Source organism: Carcharhinus amblyrhynchos, chromosome 9, assembly GCF_965287045.1.
Source record: "Carcharhinus amblyrhynchos chromosome 9, sCarAmb.v2.hapA, whole genome shotgun sequence".
NCBI lineage: Eukaryota > Metazoa > Chordata > Chondrichthyes > Carcharhiniformes > Carcharhinidae > Carcharhinus > Carcharhinus amblyrhynchos.
Window position 1 is genome coordinate 29541307 of NC_137332.1, and position 21638 is coordinate 29562944.

The 21638-nt window shown below is 41.2% G+C and overlaps 1 protein-coding gene across 2 annotated transcripts in view; it reads right to left on the bottom strand.

Moving 5' to 3' along the window:
• elovl8b (ELOVL fatty acid elongase 8b) overlaps window positions 1-21638 on the bottom strand; it is a 47501-nt gene that overhangs the window by 3740 nt on the left and 22123 nt on the right. For both annotated transcript variants that reach the window (XM_080195383.1, XM_080195382.1), the window contains exons 4-7: window positions 17686-17766; window positions 7170-7226; window positions 4891-5005; window positions 1611-1738 (exon numbers count right to left, since the gene is read on the bottom strand). In XM_080195383.1, the coding sequence (XP_080051509.1) occupies window positions 1611-1738; window positions 4891-5005; window positions 7170-7226; window positions 17686-17766 (381 nt within the window). The remainder of the gene's footprint in view (window positions 1-1610; window positions 1739-4890; window positions 5006-7169; window positions 7227-17685; window positions 17767-21638) is intronic.

The window sequence follows — 21638 nt, forward strand, 5'->3', positions numbered from 1 at the left end:
TTGGATTTTAAGCTGGTGTTGACAGGCTTTACTGTGCCCATCCCACTAAGATTACACTAAATCAACACAATGGCACATTAGCACTGCAGTGAGGTCCTAATGCCAATTCCATCTGCTGCAAGTCTGAAAGCCAGACCTGTAACAATGCAAGAGATTCACCGAGTCATCTAAATTTACCAACTTAAGGAAAATTTACATAGAAAGTCTTTCCAAGTTTGAAGTTTCTTATGCAGTTTGCATAACAGGATGATTTTTTTTTATGGGGGGGGGGGGGTGGGGGTGGTGTGATGTGATAGTAACATCACTGGACCAGCAATCTGAAACTTAGGCCAACGATTCAGGGACAATTGGTTCAAATCCCAACATAGATTTGGAATTTAAATTCAATTATTAACACCTGGAGTTGAAAGCTAGTTTCAGTAATAGTGATCATGAAACCATTGCCAATTGTTGTAAAAACCCATCCAGTTCACCAATATCATAAGAACATAAGAAATAGGAGCAGGAGTAGGCCATCTAGCCCTTCAAGCCTGCCCCGCCATTCAATAAGATCATGGCTGATCTGAAGTGGCTCAGTTCCACATTCCCGCCTTCTCCCCATAACCCTTAATCCCCTTGCCTACCAAAAACCTATCTACCCGCGTCTTAAATACATTTAGCGAGGCAGCCTCCACCACTTCAACGGTCAGAGAATTCCAGACATTCACCACCCTTTGAGTGAAGAAGTTCCTCCTCAACTCCGTTCTAAACTGCCCCCCCCCCCCCCCCTCCTTATCTTGAGGCTGTGCCCTCTAGTCCTGCTGTCCTTTCTGAGTGGGAAGAACCCCTCCACTTCTACCCTATCCATCCCTTTCATCATCTTGTACGTCTCAATGAGATCTCCCCTCATCCTTCTAAACTCTAATGAGTACAAGCCTAGTTTATTCAGCCTCTCCTCATAGCTCAACCCCCTCAACTCCGGTATCAGCCTAGTGAACCTCCTCTGCACTCCCTCCAAGGCCAAAATATCCTTGCACAAGTGTGACGACCAAAACTGCACACAGTACTCCAGCTGTGGCCTCGCCAGTGCCCTGTACCGTTGCAGCAAGACCTCCCTACTTTTATATTCAATCCCCCTCGCTATGAAGGCCAGCATCCCATTCGCCTTCCTGACCACCTGCTGCACCTGCAGGCTGGGTTTTTGCGACTCATGCACAAGGACCCCGAGGTCCCTCTGCACCGTCGCATGCTGCAGCTTTTCGCCAAGTAAGTAGTAGTCCTTCCTACCATTATTCCTACCAAAGTGGACAACCTCACACTTGCCAACATTATATTCCATCTGCCATTTCCTCACCCATTCGCTCAGCCTATCTAGATCCCTCTATCCTTTAGGGAGGGAAATCTGCCATCCTTACCCTTTCTGCCCTACGTGTGATTCCAAATTGCCCTCTGCAAATGCCTCGCAAGCCACTCAGTTCAAAGACAATTAGGAATGGGCAACAAATTCTGGCTTTACCAGTGATGCCCATATCACATAAAAGAATTTTTAAAAATCATATTATTAGATTTTATTTTGACAAATCCAAGGTCTTCTTTGGCAACTTGTAAAATGAAAAATGGAATAAACCTACCAGCTGAAGCATGGTGAGATAACGCTTCCACCACAAGTATTTCTGCATGTGTGGTCCCATTGCAGCAATACCATAGTACAGGTACATCACAATATGAACAAAGGAATTCAACAAGCCAATGAAGAAGGCTGAAGAAGGAAAAGAAAATATACTTACATCCACATGCTTTTGATTTTGTCAAAATGAACCTTATTTCCACTGTATTTAAAAGAATCACTTGTCACGTTGCCAACCAATTTCATTTTAGCAAAGGACCAGCAGAGAAGATGGACCAAATGGTCTCTCCTATGCCATAAACTTCTGTCATTCTATTGGAAGTGAAAAGCTAGAAGACAATTTAGGAAAATAGAGAACGAAGCTTCATGCCAGATATTTAAGAGAGAGTACAATGGACGGATAATGGATGCCAGAAAACACCAGTGAATAACCACATGTCTCTGAACTGTAACCAGTATGGCTGCTCAAACATCTGTATGAATGAGATTAGCAGCAAGTAAAAATACCATTACTTCCCCAAATAGCAACTTACCGATTACACACAATTTCAGTACCAAAACATGGTATTTACTACAGGAAAGTAAATCAAAATCAGTGCCAGTGATCAAAGACTACTTGTACAGTTCCCAGCAGTTGGATACAGAGAACATCACACCAAACATCCATGAGAAACACCCAAAACATATGGTATGGTGACTGAAGCAAAAATATAAACGTTTCAGATTTTCAATTTCACTGACAATAGGCATATAACTGACATATACAGAAAACAGAAGCAAATGATATTAAAGAGACAATGGTAATGTGAATACCATGGAAGGGAGCGAGGCAGAGATTAATGGTAAATGGAGTTTTTCCTACTGGACGGAAGTACGAAACACCAGAGGTTACATTAAGACCATTTCTGCTCTGCTCATGTACCTGGACTTTGTTAGATGACATATAATTTCAAAGTTTTGCAAATACTACAAACCTTAACAATGTAGGAAATTATGAGCAAGATAGTATCACACTTCAGGGCAGGCACATTGCAGATGCAACTTAACAGGGATAAATGTGAAGTTTGTAGAAAAAACATTTAGAGGCAGCATAATCTAAATACCACCATGTTGAAGGGAGTCCAAAAGCAGAAGGATGTGGGGGTGCAGATTCACCAAATCTTTGAAGGTGGTAGCACAAGTTCAGAGGGCTGCTAAGAAAACACATTGGATACTTGGCTTTGTAAACAGGGGTACTGAACACAAGAACAAGTGGCGCTAAACCTTTACAAACGTCTTGAGCACCACACTTTAGAAAGAATGTAGAGACCCTGAACACAGCACAGAGCAGGTTTTATCAGGGATGAGGCTGTTCAGTTAATTGACAAAATCCATAGAGCTAAGATTGGTCTCCTTAGAACAGAGAAGATTAAGGAAAGGCTTATTAGAGATACTCAAAATTATGATGGATTTTGAAAGATAATTAGGGGGAAACTGTTTTCTCTATGGGTCAATAACCAGAGGTCATAGATTTAAAATAATTGCCAAAAGAACTAGAGGACAAATAAAGATAAATTATTTTATACAGAAAATTGTTATGATCTGGAATACACGACCTGAAAGATGGTGAATCAGACACAATAGGAACTTTCAAAAGGCAGCCTGATGTGTATTTGAAAATAACTTATTTCCAGGGATTATGGAAAGCTAGGGAGTAAATTGAACAATGCTTTAAAAAAAGCCCAACACGAGTACGAAGGGCCAAATGGATCTCTTCTGTGCTGCAAAGTTCTACGATCTCAGATATCTTCCTCAGGTTCTTCACAGTGATTACGAAATCTGCTCCAATAATAACTGCTACCCTGGCAAGCTGAATATGTCACTTATTAAAACACCAGTTACTTGTTAAACACGTTCGATAAGATGCCGCACAAAAGGTTGCTTCAGAAGGTTAGGGGCCATGGAGCTGGGGGTAAGGTGTTAGCGTGGATAGAGGATTGGTTGTCTAATAGAAGGCAGAGAGTTGGTATCAATGGGTGCTATTCTGATTGGCGGTTGGTGACTAGTGGAGTGCCCCAGGGATCGGTGCTGGGGCCTCAACTATTTACCATTTATATAGATGATCTGGAAGAGGGGGCTGAGTGTAGAGTGTCGAAATTTGCTGATGACACGAAGATAAGTGGAAAAGCAAATTGTGCGGAGGGTGTGGAAAGTCTGCAGAGGGATCTAGATAGGCTAAGCAAGTGGGCGAGGACCTAGCAGATGGAGTACAATGTTAGCAAGTGTGAGGTTATCCACTTTGGCAGAAATAATAGTAGGAGGGATTACTGTTTAAAGGGTGAATAGCTGCAGCATGCTACGGTGCAGAGGGACCTGGGGGTCCTGTGCATGAGTCGCAAAAACCCAGCCTGCAGGTGCAGCAGGTGATCAGGAAGGCAAATGGGATGCTGGCCTTTATAACGAGGGGGATTGAATATAAAAGCAGGGAGGACTTGCTGCAACTGTACAGGGCACTGATAAAGGTCGCAGCTGGAGTACTGTGTGCAGTTTTGGTCGCCGCACTTGCGCAAGGATATTTTGGCCTTGGAGGGAGTGCAGAGGGGTTTCACTAGGCTCATACCGGAGATGAGGGGGTTGGACTATGAAGAGAGGCTGAATAGACTGGGTTTGTACTCGTTGGAGTTTAGAAGGATGAGGGGGGATCTTACAGAGACGTATAAGATAATGAAGGGGATGGATAGGGTAGAGGTAGAGAGATTCTTCCCGCTCAAAGGACAGCAGGACTAGAGGGCACAGCTTCAAGCTAAGGGGGGGCAGTTTAGAACGGAGTCGAGGAGGAACTTCTTCACTCAAAAGGGTGGTGAATCTCTGGAATTCTCTGCCCGTTGATGTGGTGGAGGCTACCTCGCTGAATATATTGAAGACACGGGTAGATAAGTTTTTGGTAGGCAAGGGAATTAAGGGTTATGGGGAGAAAGCGGGAAAGTGGGACTGAGCCACTTCAGATCAGCCATGATCTTATTGAATGGCAGGGCAGGCTCGAAGGGCTAGATGGCCTACTCCTGCTCCTATTTCTTAAGTTCTTATGTTCTTACCAGTCAAAAAATTGGCTGACAGGATGGCTATATCCCAACCTGAATGATGTAATGGAATAGGGTGTTTTTTGTTTTGCTAATCGTTTGAATTCATTAACTGTAATTTTTTACTTGTTGAATCCAGTTTTAAAAGTAAATGATTGATTACTGCACATAAACTTCTTCAAAAGCTGTACTTGTCTTGTTGGCCATGATACGAATACTACTTACACTGGCCCCCTGGTACATACTTCACTCCAGCCCACCAGTTGAAAATCATCGTGCCATGGTGGTAAACATGGAGAAATGTGATCTGATTGTACTTTTTCCTCAGAATGAAAAATATCTGCCAAAAGAAAAATTGAACGGGGTCAGCAGGGCCACAAAAATGACAAAACAGGATGTAGAGAGAGGGAGGGAGCAGGAGGAATAAAGCAAGATACAAGTTACAGAGGAATAAAATACAAAATCCATCCAATCTAGTCTTGTCACCTGTGTTCAATGCACAAAAGTGTTGAACGGTGTCCAGGGGAAGCTGAGCAAAAGAATAAATCGACACTTATATTATTGCTTTTTCTCTTAACTGAAATAAAATGTCACTATTAGTACAAAAAACAAACTGGAATTAACTGTACTTCATCCTCAATATTAAATTCAGTGATATAGGATTCATTGGATTTGATGTATATTATTTAGGATACTCTCTAATTATCTCTGATTCAGACAGACTCGTCTATCACTAGACCAGTGCTATTTATAATGTTAGTCTAGATAAAACACCCTTTTTAAAAAAGTGTAAAATCTCTAAGGAGATATTAGTATTGATTTTATTCAGATTCCATTTTGAAACCATGAAAATCATATTTCACACTGGGAGATTAAATTTCTAATAGGATTGCATCCAGTCTCCTCTTGCGTGATACTCCAGAGATGAATGTCAAAATAATTTAGCAGCGTGGCAATTGAAAAATATGCTTAGAATGTTCATTAAAAATTCTATGGCATAGCTGATGTTATTCAGCTTGCTTTTTACTTTACAGCATACATCACCAGACCATAACAGATATTAAAAAGCAGACACATTTACAGAGTTCCCTTCATCACCTTGGCTATATATGCAAGTGCACGCATTGCGACACCAATGAGCTAAAAGCAGCAAGTTAGAAGCTCGATCTCATTGTCCACAAGCCAGGTCCCATATTTCAGATGGTGCTAATTAACGGCTAGCTGCTTTGAACGAGCATCAAAAAACAGAATACTAAGACTGTTTATCAAACCAAGCCGTAGTAAGGTGAACATCCCATTCACAACACTATTACCGGCAAGTGATATTCATTTCGGGTTTGATCATGAAACCTCAAGTTTTCTTTTTGTCCCAACATAAGTGAAAGATATCTTTAATAACTTGAATGAAACAGATTTAGCAGTGATCTAAAGCTTCAGGGTCAAAGCGAGAGGAAAATTTATGCAGCATCTCAAACTTTCTTCAGAAATATCTCATAGCACTTAATACAAGTGAATGAGTTGGAACTGCAGCAGCTATTCTGTAGGCAAGTAGGACAGTCATTTTGCATACCAGAAGCTTCTCAAACAGTCAAGAGTTGAATGACCTGTTCATTTGTTTTTGGTGGAATATATTACAGAAAGAATTCTGGCCAGGAGATAATTTTAGTGCTTCATTCAATAGTCACATTTAACATCAGGTTCAACAGCCACTTAGGAGTCTTGACTCTCATCTCAAGTGGAGCTTGAAACAAGAATTTTCTGACTTTCAGGTGAGAATCAACCGAACTGATCCAAGCCAGCAGTCAAAAATGTGCTGGTTAGTGGCATCATCTTAAATGAAGCACTCTCTGCAATATTGCCTTGTCAGAAACTGAAACATGGACTTCACTCCTGGAGATAAAGCAGAACTGTTCTAATGAATTACACTCAAATCCATCATCATTCATTTATTCATAGGTAATAAGTAACTTGGCACTTGTGGTTTTAATTTCACTATGGGATCTCTACTACTGTGCCGTGGTGCTGACACTAATTACTTTTGACTGAAACTCGATTTTCAAAAATCTTCCAACAACTTAACTTACTCATTCAATTAAAAGTGTACACTGGTCTCAGATTCCAAAACTTCTTCAAAAAGGAAATCTTGAGAAAAATCAGTAATACTGCCCTTTAAAAACTAGTAGTGGTTTTGAATGCCAAATATAACCACTGACATAAAAGCAAAATACTGCGGATGCTGGAATCAAGACGAAAACAGAAAATGCTGGATAATCTCAGCAGGTCCAACACCGTCTGTAGAGAGAGAGAATAGAACTAACATTTCAAGTCTGGATGACTCTTTGTCAGAGTATCTTGGCACTTGTAATTCGTCAGAGCTCTGATGAAGGGCCATCCAGACTCGAAACATTGGCTCTATTCTCTCTCCACGGATGCTATCATACCTACTGGGATAACCACTGATATTACTGAAAGTGTACTTTTAAAATTAAAAGACAGTCACTTACTGTGTCCATCAGTTCAATGACTTTAGAGAAGAAAAACCACCAGCAGACATTTGCCATCTGTAAACAGACAAAGAGGATAAAAAGAAAAGCCTGAAATAAATGCAAAATCTGAAATTGCAGAAAAGCAAATCATGTTTATCGTCATCTGAAAAACAAAGATTGATGTTTTGAGTAGCCATTTTGCGTCAAAAGTTTCTGATGAGGCTCTGTTCAAAATATTGATTTATCTTTTTTCTCCGTTTCAAATGCAGACAGATGTGGTATGTATTTCCAATACTTTCTTTTACTTCAAATATTCGGTGTTGCCTCCCAGTATCGTGATTAAATTTCATTTTCCACTGTTCTGCTTAGGTAGGTTTTGTCCAACATTCTTTTTTAATTTCAACTGTTAATTCAGTATCACCTGCAAATGTAGTCAAAAAGCCATGATGTGGAGGTGCCGGCATTGGAATGGAGTAGGCACATTAAGTCTCACAACACCAGGTTAAAGTCCAACAGATTTATTTGGAATCATGAGCTTTCGAAGCGCTGCACCTTCATCATGCGACTCACTTATGAAGGAGCAGCACTCCGAAAGCTCGTGATTCCAAATAAGCCTGTTGGATTTTAACCTGGTGTTGTGAGGCTTCTTAGACACAGTTATCAGCCCAACGGCATATTAGCACTGCTGTAAGGTCCTAACGCTAATTCCATCTGCTACAAGTCTGAAAGCCAGATTGTAACAATGCAAGTGAGATTCACTGAGTCATCTAAATTTAGCAATTTAAGAACAAGTTACATAGAAAGTCTTTCCAAGCTTGAAGTTTCTTATGCAGTTTGCATAACAAGATGAATAATTTCTTTGTGTGGGGGGTGGTGCTGATGATGATGTGGTTCATCATTGAACCAGTAATCCGAAACTCAGGCCAATGATTCAGGGATAATTGGTTCAAATCCCACCACAGATTTGGAATTTAAATTCAATTATTAACATCTGGAGTTGAAAGCTACTTTCAGTAATGGTGAACATGAAGCCATTGCCAATTGTCATAAAAACTCATCTGGTTTACCAGTATGCCATCCTTACCCTTTCAGACTCCACAGCTTAGAGGGCACAGTAAGAAGTCTCACAACACCAGGTTAAAGTCCAACACGTTTATTTGGAATCACAAGTTTTCGGAGCACTGCTCTTTCACTCTCAGTCACCCGATGAAGGAGAAGCGCTCCGAAAGCTCACGATTCCAAATAAATCTGTTGGACTTTAATCTGGTTTTGAGAGACTTCTTACTGTAGGCAGGTAGTATTGAGGTTTTAAAATTCAGTTTACTGACGTAATTTAGAAACAGTAGCAGCTCCAATGCCAATCTGTGGGATACGCCATCACGTGGCTGGGAGACAGAGAATCTCGCCCATTCCCTTATCTACTCCAAATATTTATGTAAACCTACCACAAATTTGTAAATCTAGCTCTGGATTCTACACCCGCCTTTTCATGTCCTGAATAAACTCAAAAGGAAATTCATTTGGCAGTATCTACACTGATATCAGACTGCTAATCGTACAATCTTGATATTTATTGTTAATAATTGATTCCATTATTTTACAAGGTACTGAAGAAAGATTAATGTGGGCTGTTATTGCCCAGATCTGCTTTGCTATTTTCAATCTGCTGGTAACTCAAGGTCCAGACAATTCCTCATGACAATTCTTACTAATCTGAAATAAATACCACTTATCCATGGAAATACAGAAAATAGGAGCACAATTAGACTATTCAGCCCTTCAAGTTTGCTCTGCATTCATTATGATCATGGCAGATCCTCCAAATCACTAACCTGTTCCTGCTTTCATCCCATATCATTTTATATCTTTAGAACCAAAAGCTATGTCTAACTCCTTCTGGAAAACGTACAATGGCCTCAACAGCTTTCTGTAGTTGTGAATTCCACAGGCTCACTACTCTCTGGGTAAACAAACCTCTCCTTGCCAATGAACCAATGAATAAGTCATTGGTAAGGACCAATGAATAAGTCCTAAATGATTTACCCCATATCCTTACCTTAGACTATGATCCCTGGTTCTGGACTCCCTCGTCATCAGGAATATCCTTCCTGTATTTACGTCTAGCTCTGCTAGAATTTTATAGGTCTCTGAAATCCCACCTCATTCTTCTGAACTCCAGCAAATATTATCCTAATCAACTCAATCTCTTTCTTTATACATCAATCCCACCATCCCAGGAATCAATCTGGTAAACCTTCACTGCCCTCCTTCAAGAGCAAGAACATAATTTCTTAAATAAGGAGACCAAAACTGCTCACAATATTCCAAGTGTGGTCTCACCAAGGCCCTGTATAATTGCAGCAACACAGTAAAAAGTCTGACAACACCAGGTTTTAGTCCAACCGATTTATTTGATAATACTCACAAGCTTTCGAGGTTTCCCTCACCTGACGAAGAGGGAAACCTCGAAAGCTTGTGAGTATTATCAAATAAATCGGTTGGACTAAAACCTGGTGTTGTCAGACTTTTTACTGTGTTTACGCCAGTCCAACGCCGGCATACCCACATCATAATTGCAGCAACACAACGCTGTTCCTGTACTCAAATCCTCTCACTATAAAAAATCCATATACCCACTCATTCAACTTGTTCAAATCATACTGATGCATCTCAGCATCCTCCTCACACCCAGCTTTATGTCAACTGAAAAATCTGGAAATATTACGTTATTAGTTCCCTCATCGAAATCATTGATATATATTGTGAATAGCTGGGGTTTGAGCACTGATCCCTGTGGTACCCCACTAGTCACAATCTGCCACCTGTTTATTCCTACTCTGTTTCCTGCCAACCAATTTTCTATCCATTTCAATACACTACATCCATTCCCATGCACTTTAATTTTACACACTAATCTGTTATGTAGGACTTTGTCAAAAGCCTTCTGAAAGTCCAAATAAAATCACACTTTCTGGCCCCACCTCATCTACTCTGCTCATTACATCCTCAAAAAATTCCAATAGATTTGTCAAGCACGATTTTCCTTTTGTAAACCATGTTGACTCAGTCCAATCATGCAACCCTTTTCCTAGAGCTCTGCTATTTAATCTATTATAATTGACTCTAGCATTTTCCCAATACCGATGTCAGGCCGACTGGTCTATAACTCTTTATTTTCTCTCTCTCTCCCTTTTTAAATGGAGGGGGTTACATTAGCTACCCTTCAATCTATAGGAACTGTTCCAGACTTTATAGAACTTTGGAAGATGACCACCAATGCATCCACTACTTCTAGGGTCACTTTCTTCAGTACTCTGGGGTGTACATCATCAGGCCCTGGGAATTTATCAAACTTCAATCCCATCAATTTCATCAACAATATTTCCCTACTAATATTTCCTTCAGTTCTTGAAGACATAAGAACATAAGAAATAGGAGGAGTAGGCCATCCAGCCCTTCGAGCCTGCCCCGCCATTCAATAAGATCATGGCTGATCTGTCGCTGCTCAGTTCCACTTTCCCGCCCTCTCCCCATAACCCTTAATCCCCTCTCCTATCAAAAACCCATCAACCCGCGTCTTAAAAATATTTAGCGAGGTAGCCTCCACCACTTCAACGGGCAGAGAATTCCAGAGATTCACCACCCTTTGAGTGAAGAAGTTCCTCCTCAACTCCGTTCTAAACCGCCCCCCTTTTATCTTGAGGCTGTGCCCCCTAGTCCTATTGTCTTTTTTGAGCGGGAAGAGTCTTTCCACCTCTATCCTATCCAGCCCATTCATCATCTTATACGTCTCAATGAGATCTCCTCTCATTCTTCTAAACTCTAACGAGTACAAGCCCAGTTTATTCAGCCTCTCCTCATAGCTCAATCCCCTCAACTCCGGTATCAGCCTAGTAAACCTCCTCTGCACTCCCTCCAAGGCCAAAATATCTTTGCGCAGGTGCGGCGCCCAAAAATGCACACAGTACTCCAGTTGCGGCCTCACCAATGCCCTATACAGCTGCAGCAAGACCTCCCTACTTTTATATTCAATCCCCTTCGCTATGAAGGCCAGCATCCCACTCGCCTTCCTGACCACCTGCTGCACCTGCAAGCTGGGTTTTTGCGACTCATGCACAAGGACCCCGAGGTCCCTCTGCACCGTCGCCTGCTGCAGTTTTTCGCCCCGTAAGTAATAGTCCTTCCTACCATTCTTCCTACCAAAGTGGACCACCTCACACTTGCCAACGTTAAATTCCATTTGCCATTTCCTGGCCCATTCGCCCAGCCTATCTAGATCCTTCTGCAGACTCTCCACACCCTCCGCACAATTTGCCGTTCCCCCAATCTTGGTGTCATCAGCAAATTTCGACACTCTACACTCGGTTCCCTCCTCCAGATCATCTATATAAATGGTAAAAAGCTGAGGCCCCAGCGCCGACCCCTGGGGCACTCCACTAGTCACCATCCGCCAATCCGAATAGCACCCGTTGACCCCCACTCTCTGCCTCCTATTTGACAACCAATCCTCTATCCACGCTAACACCCTACCCCCAACTCCATGTCCCTCGACCTTCTGCAATAACCTCTTGTGAGGCACTTTGTCAAACGCCTTCTGAAAATCTAGAAGAACCAAAGTATTTAGTTGTTCAGCCATTTGTTTGTTCCCCATTATAAATTCCCATGTTTCAAACTGCAAGTGACCTACATTCATTTGTTTTGATTCTCCTTACTGATTAATTTCTGTATTAACTGCTCAGAAATTACAACACAACAATATTGGTAGGCAGTAACAGTTAGCCAAAAATTGCAACCGGAGCTGATTTTTAAAATATTATACATTAATATTTGCAATATGCATATTTTGCTTGGGATTTACAATTACAGGAATTTAATTCCTAAACATTGGTACCAGTGAATAAGCTGATTATCTGTAGAATTGCTACCAATCCTGTGGCCCTTGTGTACACTTGATATTCCAAAGTTCAAATGAGACCAAAGTATATTTTCTGCATCTTCATCTATTGATTCAAACTTTCAAATAACTTCAGGTATTGTATATTATCAGAAATTTGAGGAAATAGCGCCCAGTGCTAGTAATTTTACAATTAAATAATCGACAAAATATCATGTTCTTAGATACATGCCACTCCAACACAGGAACAAGCAAAAGTATGACATCCAGTCAGTGGCCGTGTATTTGGTTGGGAAAGAAAATGGAAAAATCAGCGGAAGTACAGCCAGGTTAAATAAAAGTGAACTGGCATGCATACATTAGATGTTTTATTATGCCAGTGCTGGAGCTAGAACAATCACTGGTTTGGAATAACTTGCCCATGTCTAGACATCAGGGTTCATGACTATAATTATACTCATGTCCTGCGGATCCAAGTGTCATTTAAAAGTGAATCTTGCACTATCAAGGGGCAGTTTTGTGTAGAAGATAGCTGAACAATCAACATAAAATACTTCAGTTTTACAATTCTGCAACAATTCAAAATTTATATTGATTGCAGTGATACAAGTCTAAACATCCCGAGCCATTACGCAAACTGTAATGATGGGGGTTGATGTCTTTAATTAAGAAAACATCATTAAGTTTCAACTGACTGGAAATTTTCCAATTTTAAATGAGACAGGACAAGCTATTTACAAAGACAAGGCCACCTTCCAAAATGAAAAACAAACAAATCAGAGACCCACAGTAACCCATCACTATCGAAGGAAAATGCATTAAAATGAAAAATGCTTGATACTGAATGGCTGCCACAAATTGACCCACCCAAAATCCCTTGGAAATACACGATGGGTGAAGTATTTCAGGGCAAGACTGCAAGCAACAAGGGAGTTTTTCAAAGAAATATGGAAGTGGGGCTCTCTCTCTTTGAAACAATTACCCTGTTCCGAAATCAACACTACCAGAAATCTACCTGCAAACCAAGATCTTGTAATAATTGCAACAACTTCTGCATTGGATGGCATTCACGAAACCAACTAATCCCAATCAACTGCTGTGTTTAACAGTGTATACCTCAAGCATGAAGTGCACTTGATTTTCGATTTTTTTTTCAAATTGGACTCAAACTTCCTTTTTTCTGGTGCCACGTGTGCGTGAGACATCATGGCTGGAATTTTACCACCCCTCCAGCCATGGTAATTGGAGCAGGTGAGGGGCGGACCATGGGAAGAACCAGGGACCTTGGGCGGGATTTTAATGTTTTCGGACAAACAAGGCAGTAAAATCCCAACCCATGTTTTTATCATTTTTCTCTTGGGTTTATTGGTTAATAAATTTAGTTTCCTTGAGTTAAAGGAAATCCATGTTTGATTGGCTCCTTAGTGGTGCTCACTTCTTAAATAGTTAAATACATTTTGATTGGCATGAGATTATGCTTTTTCCCAAAGAAACTTCTAACCTAGGAGGCTGAGTTGAAGGGTTCACCTAGTCATACATTTCAAAGAATCACCTGGTTGGCATATTTGCTTTCTCTTATAGTGCATTTTGGTTTAATATTTGAAACGGACCCTCTATTTTGAGTTGCCAATGTTAGAGTCAGAGTTTTACAGCACAGAAAGAGGTCTTTCTGTCCATCATATCTGCACTGGCCATCAAGCACATAATCTGTCCTAATCCCATTTTTCAGCACTTGGTCCGTAGTATTGTAAGCTATGGTGTTTCAAGCATTCATCTAAGTGCTTCTTAAAATGTTCTGAGAGTTTCTGCCTCTAACACCCTTTCAAGCAGCAAGCTCCTGATTCTTACCACCCTCTGGATTAAAATGTTTTTCCACAAATCCCCTCAAAATCTCCTGCCCCTTACCTTCAATCTAGGCCTCACGTTACTGACCGCTCGACTAAGCAGACTGACTACCCTATCCACGTCCCTCATAATTTTGTGCACCTCAATCAGGTCGTTCCCCTCCCTCAGCCTCCTCTGCGTTATGGAAAACAACCCGAGCAAAACCAGCTTCTCTTCACAGTCGAAAGGCTCTATCCCAGACAACAACCTGGTGGATCACCTGGTAGCACCAAGTATTCATAGATAACGTATCACAAAGGTTAGGTACAGAATTAAACTAGTTATGTTTTCCCCTAATACCCTGCCTAACCTCATCTCCACGCTGCACTCCTACCACACCAGAGTGAATCCATCCATTTTCTAAAAGATTGACAATTTCTGAAAAATCCTCAGTTCAGGATCCTGCAACTACACTGAGATTGCATCTGTTCTTTTTAAGACACAACATAACCACTAATAATCGAATTGAACCTTTGAAGGAGTTATCTGCTTTGGTGTATAACACATCCCAAGAAGCACCCAATACCTTCTTAAAATTAAAAATAGTGTGTCAAATTCTGAATTCAGTGAACAGATTCAGAATTATGTCTTTAAACCTATTCTATTGTGGCTGCTTTGCAATTCGACACGGTAGCCTCCTTAAAAAATTGATCAAGCTTTTCAGTGCTTTCACTGGTACCAAAGCAAAATTAGTAATGACAATCACAAGAGGGTGCTATTTCAACACCACTATGACCACTGAAAACTGCACTGATAGGAAAGTAACACTGAGATCAAGAGAGGAAATTCAGTTACATCAATCATGAACCAACATTGATGATGGTCAAGGAAAAATCTCCTATCTTGCATTATTAGTTTATGATGCTCCCTGGCAGAATGGTACCATGCATCTGTACTTGGGAATTGAAAATGCCAAGCATATTAAATGGCTCACTGGTCACTAAATCTTCACAAAGAACAAGCCTGTCTTTAATTGTTTGATATAGTGCAGTCCATTTCTATTTAAAAAGGTGAGATGAATCAATTTTTTCACAAGGTTACATATTCAGGATTTCATATTTGGAATGTTTATATTTTCCTTTTAAAGATCAACCTACCATATTACAACCTTCCTGATCCTAAAGAAAGGCAAGTAAAGTTTTCTGAGGCTTCTGTCATTCTGTAAACAACTCTAACTGAAGTGTGCACAAAAGCAAATTGTGTTGACTTAGTCAATCGTTTACCCTTGCCTTCAGTAAACAGGGCCCAGGCAGTGGTGTGAAGAAATTTGTCTCATGTATTGAGCATCCCCGCCTTTATAAATTGGCTGAGAACATAGAAACATAGAACATTACAGCACAGTACAGGCCCTTTGGCCCTCAATGTTGTGCCGAACTATGTCCAATCCCAAGATCAAGCTATCCCCTCCCTATAATTCTGGAGTGCTCCGCATGCCTATCGCTTGAAATTTCCGAAAGTATCCGACTCCACTATCACAGCAGGCAGTCTATTCCACACCCCAACCACTCTGAGTAAAGAATCTATCTCCGACATCTCTCCTATATCTCCCACCATGAACCTTATATTTATGCCCCCTTATAACAGCTACATCCACCTGAGGAAATAGTGTCTACACGTCCACTCTATCTCTCCCTCTCATCATCTTACAAACCTCTATTAAGTCGCCTCTCATCCTCCTCTGCTTCAAAGAGAAAAGCCCCAGCTCCCTCAACCTTTCCTCATAAGACCTACTCTTCAAACCAGGCAGCATCCTGGTAAATCTCCTCTGCACTCTCTCCAGTGCTTCCACAACCTTCTTATAATGAGGTGACCAGAACTGAACACAATATTCCAAATGTGGTCTCACCAATGTCTGGTATAGTTGCAGCATAACCCCACGGCTCAAACTCAAACCCCGTTAATAAACGCTAACACACTATAAGCCTTCTTCACTGCTCTATCCACTTGAGTAGCAACCTTCAGAGATCTGTGGATATAAACCCCAAGATCTCTCTGTTCCTCGACATTCCTTAGAACCCTGCCATTGACCCTGTGATCTGCATTCAAGTTTGTCCTACCAAAATGAATCACTTCACACTTATCAGGGTTAAACTGCATCTGCCACTTTTCTGCCCAGCTCTGCAGCCTATCAATATCTCTTTGCAACCTGCAAGATCCCTCCACCTCATCCACTACTCCACCAATCTTGGTGTTGTCAGCAAATTTACTAATCCACCCTTCAGCCCCTCCTTCCAAGTCATTGATAAAAATCTCAAAAAGCAGAGGACCCAGCACTGACCCCTGTGGTACACCGCTGGTAACTGGCCTCCAGTCTGAAAATTTTCCCTCCACCACCACCCTCTGTCTTCTATGATGCAGCCAGTTATTCAATTGGTCAAATTTCCTTCTATCCCACACCTCCTTATCTTTTTCATGAGCCTACCATGGGGAACCTTATCAAATGCCTTATTAAAAGGAAATCATAATCCTCATCTAGAAGGAGCGTGAGTTTGTCTGACAGTATGCAGTTGTGAAAGCACTTGCAATACAAGTATTAAATTATTAAATATTAAATTACATATTCTCATTCAAATCAAAGCTCCATCACAGCTGCTATTTAGCCAAGTTATTCCACCTTGTAACAAGTCAGTAAGGTTCAATGTTAGGTTTATACAGGGCTTTCTTCTTTAAACACCCATCAATAAAAGTAGTATTCACACTAGTTGCTGGCAGAAACAAACTTAAAAAAACTATCAACTTTTTAAGCCTTGTTTTTGAAACAGTGTTACATTTCTCAATTGTCCGAGCATTTCTTCACATGAATGCTTTAGAAAAGGTTACTTTGAATGCTGACTTTATTAAAAAAATGCACTGACATTAGTTTGTTTTTCAAAGAAAGGGATCTGCAGAGAGGTAGTTAATATACCAACTGGAAGCTGCTTCTGCCAAGGACTGAACAGTCAATGGTTTGCCATTTGTACAGTATTCAAAAATATGCTCCTTACCATTGTGTTGGAAATCTCTGATACCTCAGCCTTGTGAGTGGAAAATAAGAGGTTACCAGACTTTTTGACACAGATTTTAAAAATTAGAGTACAGGGGCCAAAGTCAACTAAGGCTTCAAGGTGGTTAAAAAAATAGAAAGCTACAAGTTCCTAGCTTGGTCCTGGACTGTAGTATAAAGAAAGCAGAATGGTTACTAAATTTAAGTAAGTCAACCCACTAAAGTGGAACAAGCATTACACATGCTTCATTTGTGTAATTATGCAAATACAAGTAGCTTTTGATCATAGTACTGCCCGGTACATTTTAACTAGTGTCAGTAAAGCAGCTGACAACGTGAACCAAACTTCGTCTTATCTGCTATTAACTTGGTTACTCATAGGAGATATCGTGCAAAATGACCCAAACGTCTGACCTAGTCTACAAGTTTATCGAAAAGAGCTTCTTCAGCACATCTACACTTAAGAGTTTGCAAATGCAAACATTTTGTCTATGTGACTTTCAATCCTGACTTTTTCACCCCCTTCCAAATTCTGAAATGCTGTACTATTAACTTTGAGTCAACAGTGAATCACACTACAGTGGTCAAATTATATCTGTAAAGGAAAAGATTTTCACTTCTTTTAATAAAATAATCTGCATTATGCCACTGAATAACCAGCGAAGAGAGATATGCCCATTCTACAAATCTTCCCCCAGTTCACAGAATCAAACTTAACTGTTGGACACCCGATTTACTAGAGCAAATCCACTTTTTCTATCCATGTTTCTCACCCGTAGTCCAAGCTCACTGTTGCTGTAATCCACAGGTTCACAAAGATAGCTGTAGTTTGCACGAATTGATGTCACCAGGAACTAGAATGCAAAGTTAAATTAGATCATTAGTTATACAAATAAGCCAATAGCTGCATGATGAATAGTGAAATAGAATAAAATCAGATGTCACAGTTCAGCTATGGGGTACAAAACCACTTCAGCTCGAATCAAGTGATATTAAGTGGTTGCCACTGCTCACCTTCACTACCAATAAATCAACAACCTCAGCTTGTTTCAGATATTTAATACTAATGGATTAAAATAATATTCATAGCTACTTGAGCTTTGCCCCAAATCATAAAATTATTTCAATCTAACACTTTACTCATAACCAAACAAACTTAAAGCTTGTTCAATGTACGTGATATGAAATGCCATCCATCAAGTGATTAGTGCCAAGTAGGAACTCTAAGTTAAAAGACTATCCCCAATTTGTTTAGAACCTAAGTACACCAGCTTCAATGGTGAGTCACACCAAAACATTACAGGAATTCAGCTGACATCACTAATGTTAGCCACAACCTCACAATGTAAGTTATCACAAACCTCTTAAAACATGATTAATATAGGCAATGACTTAACCCTTTAAATGAAGCCCTGATCAATAAATCTCTGACGCTTCCTCCTACCACCCTTTGCACCGTGACTCCACCACTGAGCATCAAGACATTGTTTTCAGGACTGTCATCGATCTCATCGCCTCTGGAGATCTTCTACCCAGTCTCCAAACCCCAGACAGCCCGCTTCTATCTCCTTGCCAAAATCAAAAGAGGAATGTCCCAGTAGGCCCATCATGTCAGCCTATTCCTGCCCCACCGAACTCATTTCTTCCATCTTGACTCCATCCTCTCTCCTCCAGCCCCTTTCCACCTACATTCATGATTCCTCTGATGCCCTAATGACAACTTTCAATTTCACTTCCAATTTCCATCTATCACTTTCACATGGTCCATCATTGGCATTTGCCTTCCTTGACCTCCGTCTTCACTTCTGGTTATAGAATGTCCATGAATAACAATTACAAGCACAATGACCCCACAGCTACCTCAACTACAGTTATTCACACCCCACATCCTGGAAGGCTCCATCCCATTTTCTCAGTTTCTTTGCCTCTGTCACATCTGCTCTGATGATGCAACTTTCTAGACTGGCACTGCGGATGTCTTCCCTAATCGTGGCTTTGCAGCCACTGTGGTTGAGAGGGCTCTCAACTATGTCTGACCCATCTTCTGCTCCACTGCTCTTACCCCTACCCCCCTTCCCAGAACCAGGATAAGATCTGCCTTGTCCTCACTTTTCACCCCACCACCTCCACATTCAAAGGATCATTCTCCGCCATCTCTACTATGATGCCATCACCAAACACATCTACCCCTCATTCCCACGTCAGCATTCCGCAGGGACTGTTCCCTGGTCCACTCCTCCATCACACCCAAAACCTCAGCCCGTCCCACTGCACCTTCCCATGCAATCGCAAAGGGTGCAATATCTGCTCCTTTACCATTCCTCACTCACTATCCAAGGACACTCTTTTCAGGTGAAGCTTCACATGCTCCTCCTCCTCTGGTATATTGCATTCGCTGTTCCCAATGTGACCAAATGGAGATTGGGTGACTGCTTTGCAGAACACCTTTGATCCATCTGCAAGGATAACCCAGAACTTCCTGTCACTTGTATGATTACTGACTTTATCATAACTTTGATAAAAGGAGGAGGAATGTTCAATATTGAAAGAGAAGACTGAACTGGACCATACTACAGTTATATTTGCATGCTTAGATTTAATAAAATATACATGTACATTATAAAGCACCAATAGTGTGAAACTAGAAAAAATGAAGCCAACTTTCCATATTATTGGTTCACTGTTGTGTTAAGGTCAGAGGTGCGATGATACTGTGCCTTTAGGAAATGTATCAAAGTATGTTTCTTGTAAGATGCATATTTAAAATTCAACTGTTTTCACAATGCTAACTGCCTACACTAGGCAGTTCATATGCTAAGAATGATCTTAGCTAGTGAGGTGTTTGTTTAATTTGAGTTCATGTATTTTTGTTTACTTTTTCCCCTGGGGTTTCAGAATAGGTTTGATTAGGTTGATTGAAAAGAGACAGTCATGTGCTAATGGGAGGAGTTAAGTTTTCAGGGAAGGGCAAGAAGTTTCTGCTTGATTCTGAAAGAAGCGAGAGGGGCTCTTCTCTCTCGGGAGGCTGTTTGGGGTTGTTAGAAAACTAGCGTTTCTCTCTTTCTCTCTCCAGAGGTGGTCAAAGTCTCCAGGACTGTTAACAAGTAAAAACATGTAAGCCTGAGTTTTTTTGCCAATTCATTTTAGAACATAGAAAACCACAGCACAAACAGACCCTTCAGCCCACAAGATTGCGCTGATCATATCCCTACCTACTAGGCCTACCTATAACCCTCAATCCCATTAAATCCCATGTACTCATCCAGAAGTCTCTTAAAAGACCCCAACGAGTTCACCTCCACCACCACCACCAGCAGCTGATTCCACTCAGCCACCACCCTCAGTGAAAAACTTACATAAGAACATAAGAACAAAAGAAATAGGAGCAGGAGTAGGCCATCTAGCCCCTCAAGCCTGCCCCGCCATTCAATAAGATCATGGCTGATCTGAAGTGGCTCAGTTCCACATTCCCGCCCTCTCCCCATAACCCTTAATCCCCTTGCCTATCAAAAACCTGTCAACCCGTGTCTTAAAAATATTTAGCGAGGCAGCCTCCACCACTTCAACAGGCAGAGAATTCCAGAGATTCACCACCCTTTGAGTGAAGAAGTTTCTCCTCAACTCCGTTCTAAACTGTCCCCCCTTTATCTTGAGGCTGTGCCCTCTAGTCCTACTGTCCTTTGAGCGGGAAGAGCCTCTCCACCTCTATCCTATCCATCCCATTCAACATCTTATATATCTCAATGAGATCTCCCCTCATTCTTCTAAACTCTAACGAGTACAAGCCTAGTTTATTCAGCCTCTCCTCATAGTTCAACCCCCTCAACTCTGGAATCAGCCTAGTAAACCTCCTCTGCACTCCCTCCAAGGCCAAAATATCCTTGCGTAAGTACAGCAACCAAAAAACTGCACACAGTACTCCAGCTGCGGCCTCACCAGTGCCCTATACAGCTGCAGCAAGACCTCCCTACTTTTATATTCAATCCCCCTTGCTATGAAGGCCAGCATCCCATTTGCCTTCCTGACCACCTGCTGCACCTGCAGGCTGGGTTTTTGCGACTCATGCACAAGGACCCCGAGGTCCCTCTGCACCGTCGCATGCTGCAGTTTTTCGCCACGTAAGTAATAGTCCTTCCTACCATTATTCCTACCAAAGTGGACAACCTCACATTTGCCAACATTAAATTCCATTTGCCAGTTCCTGGCCCATTCGCCCAGCCTATCTAGATCATTGATCTACCATTGATATCTCCTCTGTGAATACTCCCCAGCACCTTAAACTTGTGTCCTCTCGTAGCGACCATTTTAGCCCTGGGAAATAGCCTCCGAGAATCCACCCGATCTATACTTCTCAACACCTTATAAACCTTTATCAGGTCACCTCCCATCCTTCATCTCTCCAGGGAGAAAAGACCTAGCTCCCTCAACCTATCCTCATAACGCATGCCACCCAATCCAGGCAACATCCTTGTAAATCTCCTCTACACCCTTTCAATAGCTTCCACGTCTTTCTTGTAATGAGGCGACCAGAACTGCGCATAGTACTCCAAGTGGGGTCTGACTAGGGTCTTATGAAGGGGAGTTTAAATTTATGAGAAATATTGCTCAAATTGGAGCCAATAAAGATAGATTAGCAGTTAAGAATTGTATCTTGTCATGATTAAGTATTTCAATTTGTAAAGTTAAGCTCATTCATTCGTTATAGTTAAACTGTATTGTTAAATAG